We start from the raw sequence: 12,750 nt of genomic DNA on the forward strand, positions 1-12,750 counted from the left end.
TCATCTTTATCATCTATAAAACTCAGTTGTATGAATGTTAAGAACATGAAACCAACCCTTTATGTCAAATAACTTGGGAATAACTAAGTGTCGTACCTCATGTCGTACCTTCATGTTAGTGTTTTAATTTTTTTAAACTATCATGATTGTTTACAAGTTTCTTTCTCTCGTTCTGCTTGATTTCCCCTCGTCTGTTTTTCTCCAGGAAGTAGACCAGGTTGATCAGGTAGGAAATGCTGCTGGGAGCTGATCCTAGCTGTGTTGGCTTAGCTGAGTTTCTCATGCTGCTTCCATTACAAATACGATCCTACAAAACCTGGACTGAGCAGTTCATAACCCTCATTCAGCAACTGAAACATGCAGTACTAAAATCCTTTTTGACTGTGCAACTTTATCAGCATTTCATAATTTCTGCTTAATGCACTTCAGTGTGGATATGAAATGACAAAAGTTCTGTTTCTTCTCTATTATTTATCCTTGGTTCCTATTCTTTGGATCTCATCTAAGGTTGCCTGGCCTGCAAATGTGGTCGGGAGAGGACGTGATAGATCAGTACTTGATACTGAGTTGCATGGTGTCCAAGCCAGTGACTACAAGTATCAGGGTGGCTGTGGGTAACCATGGATACATGTGTGTATGATACACAGATTACCAGATAATGCATAATCTTCAATTTGATTTGGTAATACACGATATCTCCATTCTTGACTGATTCTGCAAATTACATCTAATTAGACCAGTATGTCTGTGTCCATGCATCCCGAGATGCTGCAGTGGTCATTTACTTCCATTGCTCTGCATGACCTAAATTTCTTTGCAAGTATCTGGTATCTGTGGTAAATACCTGGTGAAGATGGGAAGGTACTGGTCTATCTTGAGCTTTTCAGGAGCATTCCTATTTATTTCTAATTTTTCTAATGTCTGACATTGTTAATGGAAATGTTTTCTGTCCACAGAAACAAAAGAACATTGCCGGGGCACTTGCTTTCTGGATGGCAAATGCATCTGAACTTCTCAACTTCATCAAGCAGGACCGAGACCTTAGTCGGATCACACTAGATGCCCAGGATGTTTTGGCGCACTTGGTTCAGATGGCATTTAAGTAAGAAACACATTCTGGAAAGAGTTAACTTGTATGCTTTCTGTTCTGTTTTCAAAACTAATACTAACGGTTTTCATTTAACTAATTGAAAATGCTTACCAAGAAGCTTGGGAAAATGTGCTGACTTAGAGCACTGCACTCTGGGACTTCATTCTAATGTCCCAGAGTGTGGTTTTTGTTATTTTTAGTAGAAAATATTCTTAGAGAATAAAGATTGTCTCAATAAAAGGTCTTAACACTATCTGTGCAAACTTGCTAAGGTTATTAAAATTATGTATTTTCAGGTACTTGGTTCACTGTCTTCAGTCAGAGCTTAATAACTACATGCCAGCCTTTCTGGATGATCCCGAGGAGAACAGTCTGCAAAGACCAAAAATAGGTTAGGGTCTGTGTGCCTTCCTCCACCATTTAACTTAATTTAACTTGGTATCTTTTGTTTTGTTTTGTTTAGTTTTTAAGATTTTTAAAAAATCTTTAAGTATATGTGTTTTGCGCTTGATTATTTGTACCATATAAGAGCTACAGAATCCAGAGAGGGTGCCAGGTTTCTTGGACTGAATTACAGGCTGTTGTGAGCCATCCTGTGGATGCTGTTGTGAGCCATCCTGTGGATGCTGTTGTGAGCCGTCCTGTGGATGCTGTTGTGAGCCGTCCTGTGAATGCTGGGAATCAGGGAATTTACTGAGCCACCGCTCCAGTTTCTAGTTTTCTTTATTTTTTGATGCCACTGACCTTTGTCTGGTTATAGGCCCAGCAAACTTCTTCTGTGCCATTCTGCCAAGGACTATGTTTTAATTTTTAAATTTTTTATGTATATGAGTTTTGACCTCATGTATGTTTGTGTCTAGTGCCCACAGAGGTCAGACGAGGTCATGGGATTCCCTGGAACTAGAGTTACAGATGGCTGGGAACTGAACCTGGCTCTTCTGCAAGTGCAGCTAGTACTCTTAACTTCTGAGCCACCTCTTCAGCCCTTAAATTTACCTTAATGTTGAATATATTGTTATATATTAAAAATATATATATAAGGGTGTGGGTTTTTTTAAGATTTATTTATGTTAAATGTTTGTATGAGTGTATGCTGTGGGTGCCAGTACCCAAGGAGGCCAGAAGAGGGCATTAGAGCCCTAGAGTACCTGCAACTGGGAAAGGAACTTGGGTCTCCCAGAAGATCAGCAAGTGTTCCTAACCCTGTAGCCATCTTTCCAGCCCCAGGGTGGTTTCTTCAATGTCTTATTGGATTTGGAAGTCTTTGTAATAACTTCTAAGTTAATTTATGAATAAGTTTTGCTATGTTGGTAATACTTAAAAAGTCTTCTAGGTGAATTCATATTTAAATTGTGGTTAGTTAGTAGCTGTATGTATTTAAGACTACATCACTGCTTTTTGTTTGAATTTGACACTTATCAGTTAATTGCTTCAACTACCTATGTGTAAAGTTGGTATGACTCAGAAGGTCTGCAATGACATCTGGTCTCTGGACTTTTCTTCCGTATCCTGAACAGATGACGTGCTGCATACACTCACCGGAGCCATGTCCTTGCTGAGGCGCTGCAGGGTCAATGCTGCCTTGACCATCCAGCTGTTCTCCCAGCTCTTCCATTTTATCAATATGTGGCTGTTCAACAGACTGGTGACTGACCCAGATTCAGGCCTGTGTTCTCACTACTGGGGAGCAATTATCCGCCAGCAGCTAGGGCATATTGAAGCCTGGGCAGAGAAGCAGGGACTAGAGCTGGCAGCTGATTGTCACTTGAGCAGGATTGTGCAGGTATGTACACGGTTGTACTCCATTCTCTGTGCTTCTCCCTCTTCCCTGTTAATGTATTTGTGGTGGATTTCAGATTTTATAATAGACAAGAACTTGGTTTCAGTAAAGCCTCAGTCTTTTTCTTGTCATGTATAGTCAGGCAGTGATGTGGCAAAATCTTGGCTGCTGTAACAAAGCAGCTAAAACTAAGTGTCTTAGCAGGCGTTACTACCTCCCACTCAGAACCACGGTGCTAGCCGTGTGAGTACCTTTTGAGGGACTGTTACCGATCTGTTCTACCACCCTCTGTTGGCTTGCCCAGCGTAGGCATTTGTTGGACAATTTTGCCGTAGTCTTTATATGGCATTCTTGGGCACATGTCTGTCCAAGTGTCCGGTTTGTACAAGAGCACCAGTAGCACGGCCCTCCTTTTGTAACCAGTGGTATATAAACAAGGTCCCTTTTCTGTAATGCTCGGGCCTCCAACATCCCAATTTCAAGGGTCATTATTCACCCTATAACAAGGTGTATAAACAGTAGGATAGCAGTTTCATTGTTTTTGTTGAGATCAGCAAGATATACTTTAGAAAGCCTTATACGGAAGTATAGATGGTAATTAGTTAGCAAGTCATATTCTGCTATCTTAACAGCTCTCAGAGAAAGCTTTAGATTCCAAAGTCTAGGATCTGCTTTTTATAACTAAGGGAATAAGTACGTGCAACCTCAAAACATACAACATTTAGGATCTTTTTTAATATATTAGCTTTTGTTTTTTTATGCCTTCATCTCCTCTAAAGGTATTCATTATCCTGAGAAACTAGTTAGCTCTCAACTTTTGTCAAAATTTGTATTAGCAAGATTCTCTTATTCCTATAATTGATCATCTGGATTACTGTATAAATATTCAGACTTTCAAAGAGACCTTTATAAGTGCATTGTAACCATTATACTTGGATCAAATTACGTTAAGCATAAAAACTAAAGTAAATCCAAGAGGCTATTTTGAAGAACCTTCAAAAGTATGCTTGTAGTTTAATATGTGTTGCTAAATGTTAATGCCTCTTTATAAGCATTCTGCATCTCAAAACCAAATTAACAAGTTATTAGCTTAACGACTGTTAGAAAGGGTTTTCTGTTTGGTGTTACTGGGAATTTGAACTCAGGACCTCACATATGATGCTGAGTGTGAGCTCTTCCACTAACCTTCTCTCTCAGCCTTACTGAAAAAATTTTTTAGTATCATACATTATAATATTTATTCTTTTAAATAGGCTACTACTTTGCTTACCATGGATAAGTATGTGCCTGATGACATTCCAAATATAAACAGCACATGCTTTAAGTTAAATTCTCTGCAACTTCAAGCCTTATTACAAAATTACCACTGTGCACCTGATGAGCCTGTTATCCCTACGGTAAGTGGCTATTACCATGATACCATGTAGTGTGGGCATGTCTGCACAGGAAGGTTAGGATGAAGGGGGAAGAAAAGGAAAGCTTTCTCAGTGATGTGTCAGTAGTGAGCTTACCTAAAATTATCATAGGAGATCATTTTACTCTGAAGTCTTAGCTGTTCAATGCAAAGAATATAGATTATACAAGCATTTTAAGAAAGAAATTATTTAATTTGGGACATTGCTTTTTAGGAAATTTTTGGGAGGACTAGAGGAAAGGAAGTTTAAAGCACTGTGCTTAAGTTCTGGAGAGCCAGATCTGCTCTTAAAGCTTTAAGGATTCTTTTCATATACCGTATGTACATTCCTGCCATCAGCAACAGCATAAGTCTTCACTACCATAGCAGTCTTCCAGATTTCATACATCAGTGTCTGATTGAAACAACCAGTCTCACCCAGAAGAGAGCCTGGGATTTTATGTATACTGGTCTCATACTATAGTAAGGACTTTAGGATAAGAAACCCATCCATAATATCTATCCTTATTGATTGTACCACAGATGCTACCCTCTTAAGTTATTACCTGGGAGAAATAGTTGAAAGAAAAGATTTGGCTTCAGGGTTTCTGAGTTTCAGTCCGTGATCAACTTGTTCCCTGATTATGGACTATAGTAAGAGAGAGGACATGATTGCAGAGAAGATGCTGTGAACGAGAGCTGCTTACTCCCTGCAGCCATGAAACAGAACTCACGGAGCTCTGTCCTTTGGTTATAACATGGTGTTGCCATCTTAAAATTAGAGGAGCTGATAACCCACACTAGACCCTTAAGACACAGGATTGAGCCCACCAACATCGTGTAGTGGAATAGGGGGAGGACTCACAGGATTCCTTGTCCACCTGAAGACTATATGAACAGGTAACAATTTCTGGTGGTTGGTATACCTACCTATAAGTTGCCCATGCTGATTTTAATGGGTAACCCCGTTAAAATATTTACCACGCCAGGCTTGGGTAGAATCATTTTTTTTACCTGTTCTTTCTTTGTATATACAGGGTAAGTATATATGGACTCTTCAGTTTAAAAAAAAATTCAGATACAGGAAGGGGTCCATTAAAGATCAATCCTCACACCCACCCCACCCCCAACGACCTTTTTCCAGTTAGACCTAATTTTTTCTGGTTCTACCACTTCATGATAATCCATTCAAATTTTGAATTCGCCAACTATTAATCCATTAAAAAAGACAAGAGTCCTTTTGATCTAATCATTTCTCCAAAGCCTCACTTCTTTCATATGGGCAGCAAGCCCCCAATCCATAAACCTTTAGGTGTGCTTCAGATCCAAGCCATACCATCTACATCTGAGCCAGCTGTGTCTAGATTATGCTAGTTGATGCACAAATGAAGTTCATTATTGAGTTGTAACAATAAAAGGCAGGTACAAAATAGCCAGCAGATGAAAATAACCCAGTTAGCAATACAGTGCAGAAAACCATGTTACAGTGATGTGAGGAATGTTTCTACAGTGAAGAAGGAATTGTGGTTGCCTCCACAATGTACATGAATATTATGATGCAGTTGTTGCAAAAGAAACTGTATGTGTATGCAGAATATATGCAGTGGCTTCCAGCTAGTTAATTTCAAGAACAGACAAAACTCTGCGACATTATAAGCCTGAGTAGTTATTCCCTATATGGAAAAGGAAGATGGTGGTAGAGCCCAGGGCTGCTTTGCTCCTGGTACAGAAGTTGTGGGGGAAATGAGCTGGGATCTTCATTTTAATTAAGACATTTGAGCTTCACGTGTTTGTTTTCTTTCCCGCTATTCTCCACCCCCAGATGTGTGTGTATATGTGTGTTTCAGTACTGTATTTGGTAATATAAATTATCCATAGACCCCCCCCCAATTCTGCAGCTCTTCTATTAATAGACTTCTAATCATAGATATTTTTTGTTATTGTTTTTTAAGTTATTTCATAAAGTTTTCTGTATGGAATTTCATGTCCTATAAAAATAATTGTTTACAACTTAATATGTGCAAATAAATCAACTTCTTTGGACAAGAGAAGAACATCTTGTTGTTGTTTTGTTTTGAGACGGTTTCTCTGTGTAGTGTAGCCCTGGCTGTCCTGTCCTGGAACTCATTTTGTAGACCAGGCTGGCTTTGAACTCAGAGACTTGCCTGCCTCTGCCTCCTGAGTGCTGGAATTAAAGTTGTGCGCCACCACCGCCCAGCCAGAATATCTTGTGGTAAAACAGTGTTTTAAAGCCATATGTAGTTGCGAGTTAATCAGCCTCTTGTTCTGTCTTTAAGTATTGTGTGTTGGGTGTGTGACTACCTTGTGAAGCCAACTTTCTGTATCCTGTTGAGTGTGCTCTCCCTGAGGTCATGTCTGTGACATAGCAAAGTACTTCCCATTGGTCAGAATCTCTTGATGAGTCAGTATCTGTTTTCTGCAGGATCTCATAGAAAGTGTTGTGGCTGTTGCTGAGAACACAGCTGATGAGCTTGCCCGCAGTGATGGGAGAGATGTTCAGTTGGAGGAGGATCCTGACCTACAGCTCCCTTTTCTTTTGCCAGAAGATGGATATTCCTGTGATGTCGTCAGAAACATTCCAAATGGTTTACAAGAATTTTTAGACCCTCTGTGCCAGAGAGGTAAATACTACTTGTCATACCTCAGTTGGTGCACGCAGCTGGGTTTGAGGGAGCTTTGCACTGGCTCTCTGAATGACAGGCCTATGGAACTGTGCCTAAGGAAACTGTGTTCCTATGACTCAAGAGAGTTTCACTGAGATGTAAGATCTCACATGCCCAGACACCACCCGTGTGGGTGTGTTGTGTTCCTTGATTGAGCACCTGCTCTCTTCCCACACGGTGCCATAACAAGGGACCTTTGATTATACCTTTCTCCTGGCAGCACAGGCTCCCAGTGTTCTGAGAGATCCTAGCTCACTGCCCGCCATCCAAACTGTCACAGGCTGGTCACCCTTTCTTCCTTTCCGTTCCTTCCTCACAAAGTGGGCTAAGAGGTGTGACAGTGGACAGGTTGCCAGTTGAGGGAGGCTCTGAGTACCCAGTGTCCTGTCACAGCTTCTGGGGCTACCACCTCAGGCAGACGTGTAGCCGTCTCCAGCTTTTGCCTGACTGCCTCTGTGACATTTAATATACAGTTTGGCTGGTATATGACAGTTATAAAAAACTTTTTCTTTTAAGTGGGCTTTGAGGGAAGACAAATTTTAATCTACTCTGCTACATTTTTTATGATGTAGAGAATAACAGATGAGTAGGAACGTAGACCCAAAGATTAGGGTTTCAATGAAATGACAGATAGTAAGACTAGTGAAGGGACTGTGGCCATAGATAAATGTAGTGTGTGATTTTTTTTTTAAATATCAGTGACTGTTTCACCACAAAAAATATGTTTTAGATCTTCAGAAGTATAGTGATGAAAAAAAAAATCATTACATTGAAAGACTACCTTTTTGCATGAACTCTGTGTTGTTGGCACAGCAGTTTGTGCTTTAGTTCTCCTAGCATGTCTGCTGTGCTCAGACACAAAGTCCAAGGTTGGGGAAGCAGAGGTGAGGTCATTTAGGAAAACTGTGATATTTGAAGGAGAGTGAATGTGTTTAGGCCTGAAAAACACTCATTCATGGTACAGGTAGACCTATATCCAGATAGGGAAATTGAGCCCGGCTGCAATAGTGTGAACATTCTAGGCATGCATCTTTAACAGAAACTTAAGCCTGCATTGGGAACACAGTAAAGAGGCTTGACTGCTCGCTGAAGATCTACTTAAAGGTGTGTTTCTATGTGTGCATCTCAGAGCAGGTCAATAGCTACTTTATTTTTTTTAAATATTTATTTATTTATTATTCAATAGCTACTTTATCCCCAGGAGGAGTCTTATCTATTACTTCTGTTGATAGACTGTCGAGCTGCTCATAAGAGAGACATGTGTCTAGAGATGCTTCCAGAGGCTTTTCCATCAAGACTGTGTACAGAACCAGGGACTAGGGTGCTAGTTTGATGTAAAGGGGTGTGAGCATTATGCCTTCCCCGTGAAGCTGTGTCTGAGGGTTGTATCTTATCTTCCAGGGCATGTGTAAGTCTTCTCTTCCCAGTGGTGGTATGAATATTGTCTTCACAGTGCTGAGTTACTGTAGCTTTGGTTTGGCTGAGCTTCCTCAGTCCTGTCCATACTCACCTAGGCATGCTTCATGCTGACACTCAGAAACGTGTTAATTACTGTTTTGTAAATAAGTAAGCTAGAAGACTCATCTGCTCCGACTTTGCATTGGACATAATTTATAATGTGCCGGTTTTGTCTTGTGCACCATGGGTATTTGCCAGCATGGAAACTGTGAGGTCTTAACTTGACAAAGAGTTTCCTTCATATCTTCCCCTAGGCTCTCTTGGATAAGTGATCTGAGGCCAGTTGGTATTTCATTCCGGTTTTGACAACCATGTATTATTTCATACATGTTGGATGTTTATAGTTCATTCAGCCTAGCACACAGATGCCTTTAAAGGTGTAAAGTGGGCTGAGTATTTGACATCAGAGTTCTTGATTCTTTACACTCTACTCTTGGTAAACTGATTAAAGAACTACTGTGCACTCTCAGTACCCACCCCACTCTCCACTCCCCCCCTCCCCCATGCTGTGCAGTTCTGTGAAAGACTGTAAACCAGCCCAGCCCATTCCGGGGTATGATGAGTGCCTCAGGCTGTGACAAACCCACTTCCATGAGCATTGTGGAAACTGGACATTTGAAAATCTAAAACATTGTTTACAGTTATTGAAATTTCAGATTTTTAATAGCGTTATAGTTCTCTAAAACATGAGGAAGTAAAACAAATTCTGGTTACATATCAATGAAACCGCTGGATTGAAACATTTTTAAAGTGAAATTACATTATATTTTTTATTTTAGCTGATGCTCTTTATATTTCTCCTTCCTTCTTCCACAAGTACATGTCTGATAACAGCAATCTAAATTATATTTCATTGATGAAACACTAAACCAGGGAAGACTCTGGACTGCTAGGCTTCAGACATGCAGCTGTTCACATATGGTGAGACCTTGAGCAACACTGGGTGTTCACGACAAGAAGAATTATGGAAAGCTTATGTAATATTACTTTGCCAAAAATAACTGAGGACTATAAAATAAAATTTAACTAAATTAAGATGAGATGGCTTTAAATAAAGGTCTTCATATTTTAAATATGTTCTCTATCCTGAATAAGGATATCAGAAATACTTTGGTGGGAGTATCGGGGATCCAGCTAAGGACCTTGCACATAATAGGCAAAAAAGTGCTCTACGCTGTAACAGAAAGCTAAGGCAGGGGGATCATGAGCTTGAGGCTAGCCTAGGCTACAAAGTAAGTTCAAAGCTCCTGCCTCAGAAAACAGCAAAACAGAACAATTCTTTAAGACTTTAAATGCACACGAGCTGAGGAAATGTGTACAAAATGTTGTGAGAAAGGACTCGCCCAACCCAGGGTATGCAAGTTAAGTGGTCTGTAGTGTAAGACATTCAACCCAGCCTGGTGTTAGAGGTTGGCAGCCCATGTCTGTGTCATTCTCTGATTCCTTATGCCTTTCTTCTGCTAAACAAATGTGTATGTCATTGAGGGTTTTCCTTTCGAGTGGTATGTATAGTTCTGTAAGACTGTATTTACAGAGCAGTCCACCAATTTTCATAAAAAGAAAAATGGTTTAAATCAGTAATCTGTCTTGTTTTCCTTGTTGAAAATTGTGTGGGATTAAGTATGTCTTATCTGTCTTATAATAGTTATTTTCTTTTTAGGATTTTGCAGGTTGATTCCTCATACACGTTCACCAGGTACTTGGACGATATATTTTGAAGGTGCAGATTATGAAAGTCACCTTATGCGTGAGAACACAGAACTGGCAAGTATTTGAGGTTGGGATGGAGTAAAATATGAAATGTTCATAATGACTTCGGAGATATGATATAATTTATTCTTTGCATACATAGAATGTTATGATGGAAAATTATAAAATGATTTTCTAATACCAATTTGATTCAAACATTTTAAAACTTTGATTTGTAAAAACACATGCATTTATTTCCTGAGCCAGGTCTGTACAGTTTTGTGTAGTAAGATAAATGGTTCTGTAGTAATAAAGAATATTTATGATAACACTTAAGGCAGCCTACATACATATTTTTGGAACATATGAGTATGATAACTTTAAACAGTTTTGTTACAAAATATTTTTCAGTGGAAAAAATATTTCATTCTTTTCTATTGATTTCTACTTGTCTTAAATGTGTATCAGATAATTTATAATTTTGAAATAATAAATTTTTTTAATCTTAAGGAAAATTACATTTTGCTTCAAATACACTTTCAAAATGAATACTTTATATAGTATATATGTTTATATAAAACGTTAGATTTAAACATGTATCAGAGCCATCTCCTAAAATTGAATTGATAGTTGTCATTATACCAAATATGTGGGCTTACTCCTAACAAGATGACCATTTCTTTTAATTGACTTCCTTTGTTTGTTTTGGTCAAATTCAAAGTAACAGTATCAACTTCTGATGACCAGATTTTATACGAAAGCAATTAACTTTTTGGATTCATTGATTGTTCATCTCTCAGATTTATTCTCAGATTACCCAGGAAATAGATTTCAGTCTGATCTATATAAAACAAAAATTTTAATGTCACATAATTTTATTTGTTTTCTCCCTCCTGTTCTTTCATGGTCTTTACAGTTTCTCGCCTTTCATTGATCACTGTCTCTTTGCAGTTGCATCTTAATTGTTAAATTTCCTCTTAGTGTGTATTCAGTGTTCATTTTGTTTTTAGCCTTGTTCACACTTTGGTGTGAAATTTGGCATGAGTATAATATGTGACTTAAATAATGCTTTCCTTAAAAATCAAAATACAACAAAAGCCACTGTCTTTGACTCTGTCTCCTCTGCTCAGTTCCTTTGCACTGGGTGCCCAACTCAGGATGTAAGTTTCTTGATGGAGTGCTGAAACTACAGCTGTTGTGTCCTATAGTTCTTTATGTTCACCATTTTAAATAAAATGTGCAGTTTCCCAAGAGATGAAGATATTATTTCATCTCTGTTACAGCCATTTTCTGCTATCTTCCCAGACAGTGGAAAATTATAAAATAATTTTAAGCTTTTTCTTTGGAAAACAAAACAAAAGCCTAGCAGTTTATTTTAAAAGATCATAAAGGTAAAAATTGGATTTTGTTTTTATGGTTGTATTTTCTAGCCTGGTAGAATATGGAAGCTTAATCTTGTTTCATAAATTAATTCTTAACATTTGAATGGCATTTGTAGCTAGGTTCATCTTTTAAACTTTAGCCAAATGATGTAATACTGTTTAGCAAATGAAAAGTACCTGAGGTAATAGACTTTTGTACCTTTTCTTTTTGTTTTTGTTTTTGTTTATAACAAATTAACTAGCTTTCTAACCATATGAGATAAAATGAGATTCTTTATTATCTTTAGGCCCAGCCTCTGAGGAAGGAACCTGAAATAATCACTGTGACCCTAAAAAAACAGAATGGAATGGGCCTCAGCATTGTAGCAGCAAAGGTAGGACTGAGGGAGCCCCTGGAGAGCATCTTCTCCCATCCATGACCATGAGTCGGCGTGGACCAGAGTGATGTCAGCTCTGCTTCTGGGAGAAGGGAACATGCTACCTGAAGGCAGCTGCTGTCCTCCTGGCATTCCCTGAGGATCAGCTCTTCTCGGAGAATGGGGCTGTAGTGAGTGGTTCCTTGAGACGGCATAGTCTTAGAGGAAGCAGTTTAAAGGCATGGTCAAGGCTAGTTGGGCGCCGTGGGAAAAGCGAGCATGGGCAATAGAGAAATGGTTGCACCTGTCACTTTGTCATATCAGATATCGGATCTTTTCAGCCTTCAGTGTGTGGCAGTCATGGGGACCTAATAGCACTACCATTCTAGTCTCTAGGTCTCCTCTGCTGGAGGGTGGGAGTGGAGCTAAGCACAGCTTTGCGTCCATCTGAAGTGCTGGCAGCTCCCGCACCCTCCCTGTTCTCCTGGCATCTAAGTCCTACTAGTCTGTTAAAGAAGAAATTAACAGTATGGCTGAAGTTATTATTTAAAAACAAAAAAGCTTCCACAATCATAGTCAGGTATTTTCAATGGAACAGATGTTTTTAATGAAAATTTTAAGTTAACATATAATGAGTTTAATTATGATTTTTTCATAAATATGTCACTATTTTGTTCATTCCCCTCCCCCACTGCTGATATTTTTTTTTTAAAGTTGTATTAAGTCTCTTACCCTTGCCCATTGATTTACATACAGTACACATGGCATGAAGTATAGGGAGACCATGAGGTCAGCATTGCACCATGCAAAATAATGAGAAACTTACCAAAGTCTTGGCTCTTGACTTGGGGCAGATTGTAAGCACATGGGCCTTTCTGATGTGGGATTCCTTTGTTTATCATTCCTTCTTAGATCTTT

The 12,750-nt window shown here is 39.0% G+C and overlaps 1 protein-coding gene across 17 annotated transcripts in view; it reads left to right on the top strand.

Moving 5' to 3' along the window:
- Afdn (afadin, adherens junction formation factor) overlaps positions 1-12,750 on the top strand; it is a 126,163-nt gene that overhangs the window by 77,140 nt on the left and 36,273 nt on the right. For 10 of the 17 annotated variants that reach the window (XM_050135994.1, XM_050135999.1, XM_050136001.1 and 7 more), the window contains exons 15-22: positions 206-226; positions 957-1,102; positions 1,387-1,481; positions 2,608-2,873; positions 4,124-4,267; positions 6,707-6,905; positions 10,066-10,169; positions 11,764-11,850. In XM_050135994.1, the coding sequence (XP_049991951.1) occupies positions 206-226; positions 957-1,102; positions 1,387-1,481; positions 2,608-2,873; positions 4,124-4,267; positions 6,707-6,905; positions 10,066-10,169; positions 11,764-11,850 (1,062 nt within the window). The remainder of the gene's footprint in view (positions 1-205; positions 227-956; positions 1,103-1,386; positions 1,482-2,607; positions 2,874-4,123; positions 4,268-6,706; positions 6,906-10,065; positions 10,170-11,763; positions 11,851-12,750) is intronic. The other 7 variants (XM_050136002.1, XM_050136003.1, XM_050136012.1 and 4 more) reach the window with 1 other exon arrangement.

This window comes from Alexandromys fortis, unplaced genomic scaffold (assembly GCF_014885135.2).
Source record: "Alexandromys fortis isolate MF-2015 unplaced genomic scaffold, M_Fortis_MF-2015_v1.1 scaffold_23, whole genome shotgun sequence".
Lineage (NCBI taxonomy): Eukaryota > Metazoa > Chordata > Mammalia > Rodentia > Cricetidae > Alexandromys > Alexandromys fortis.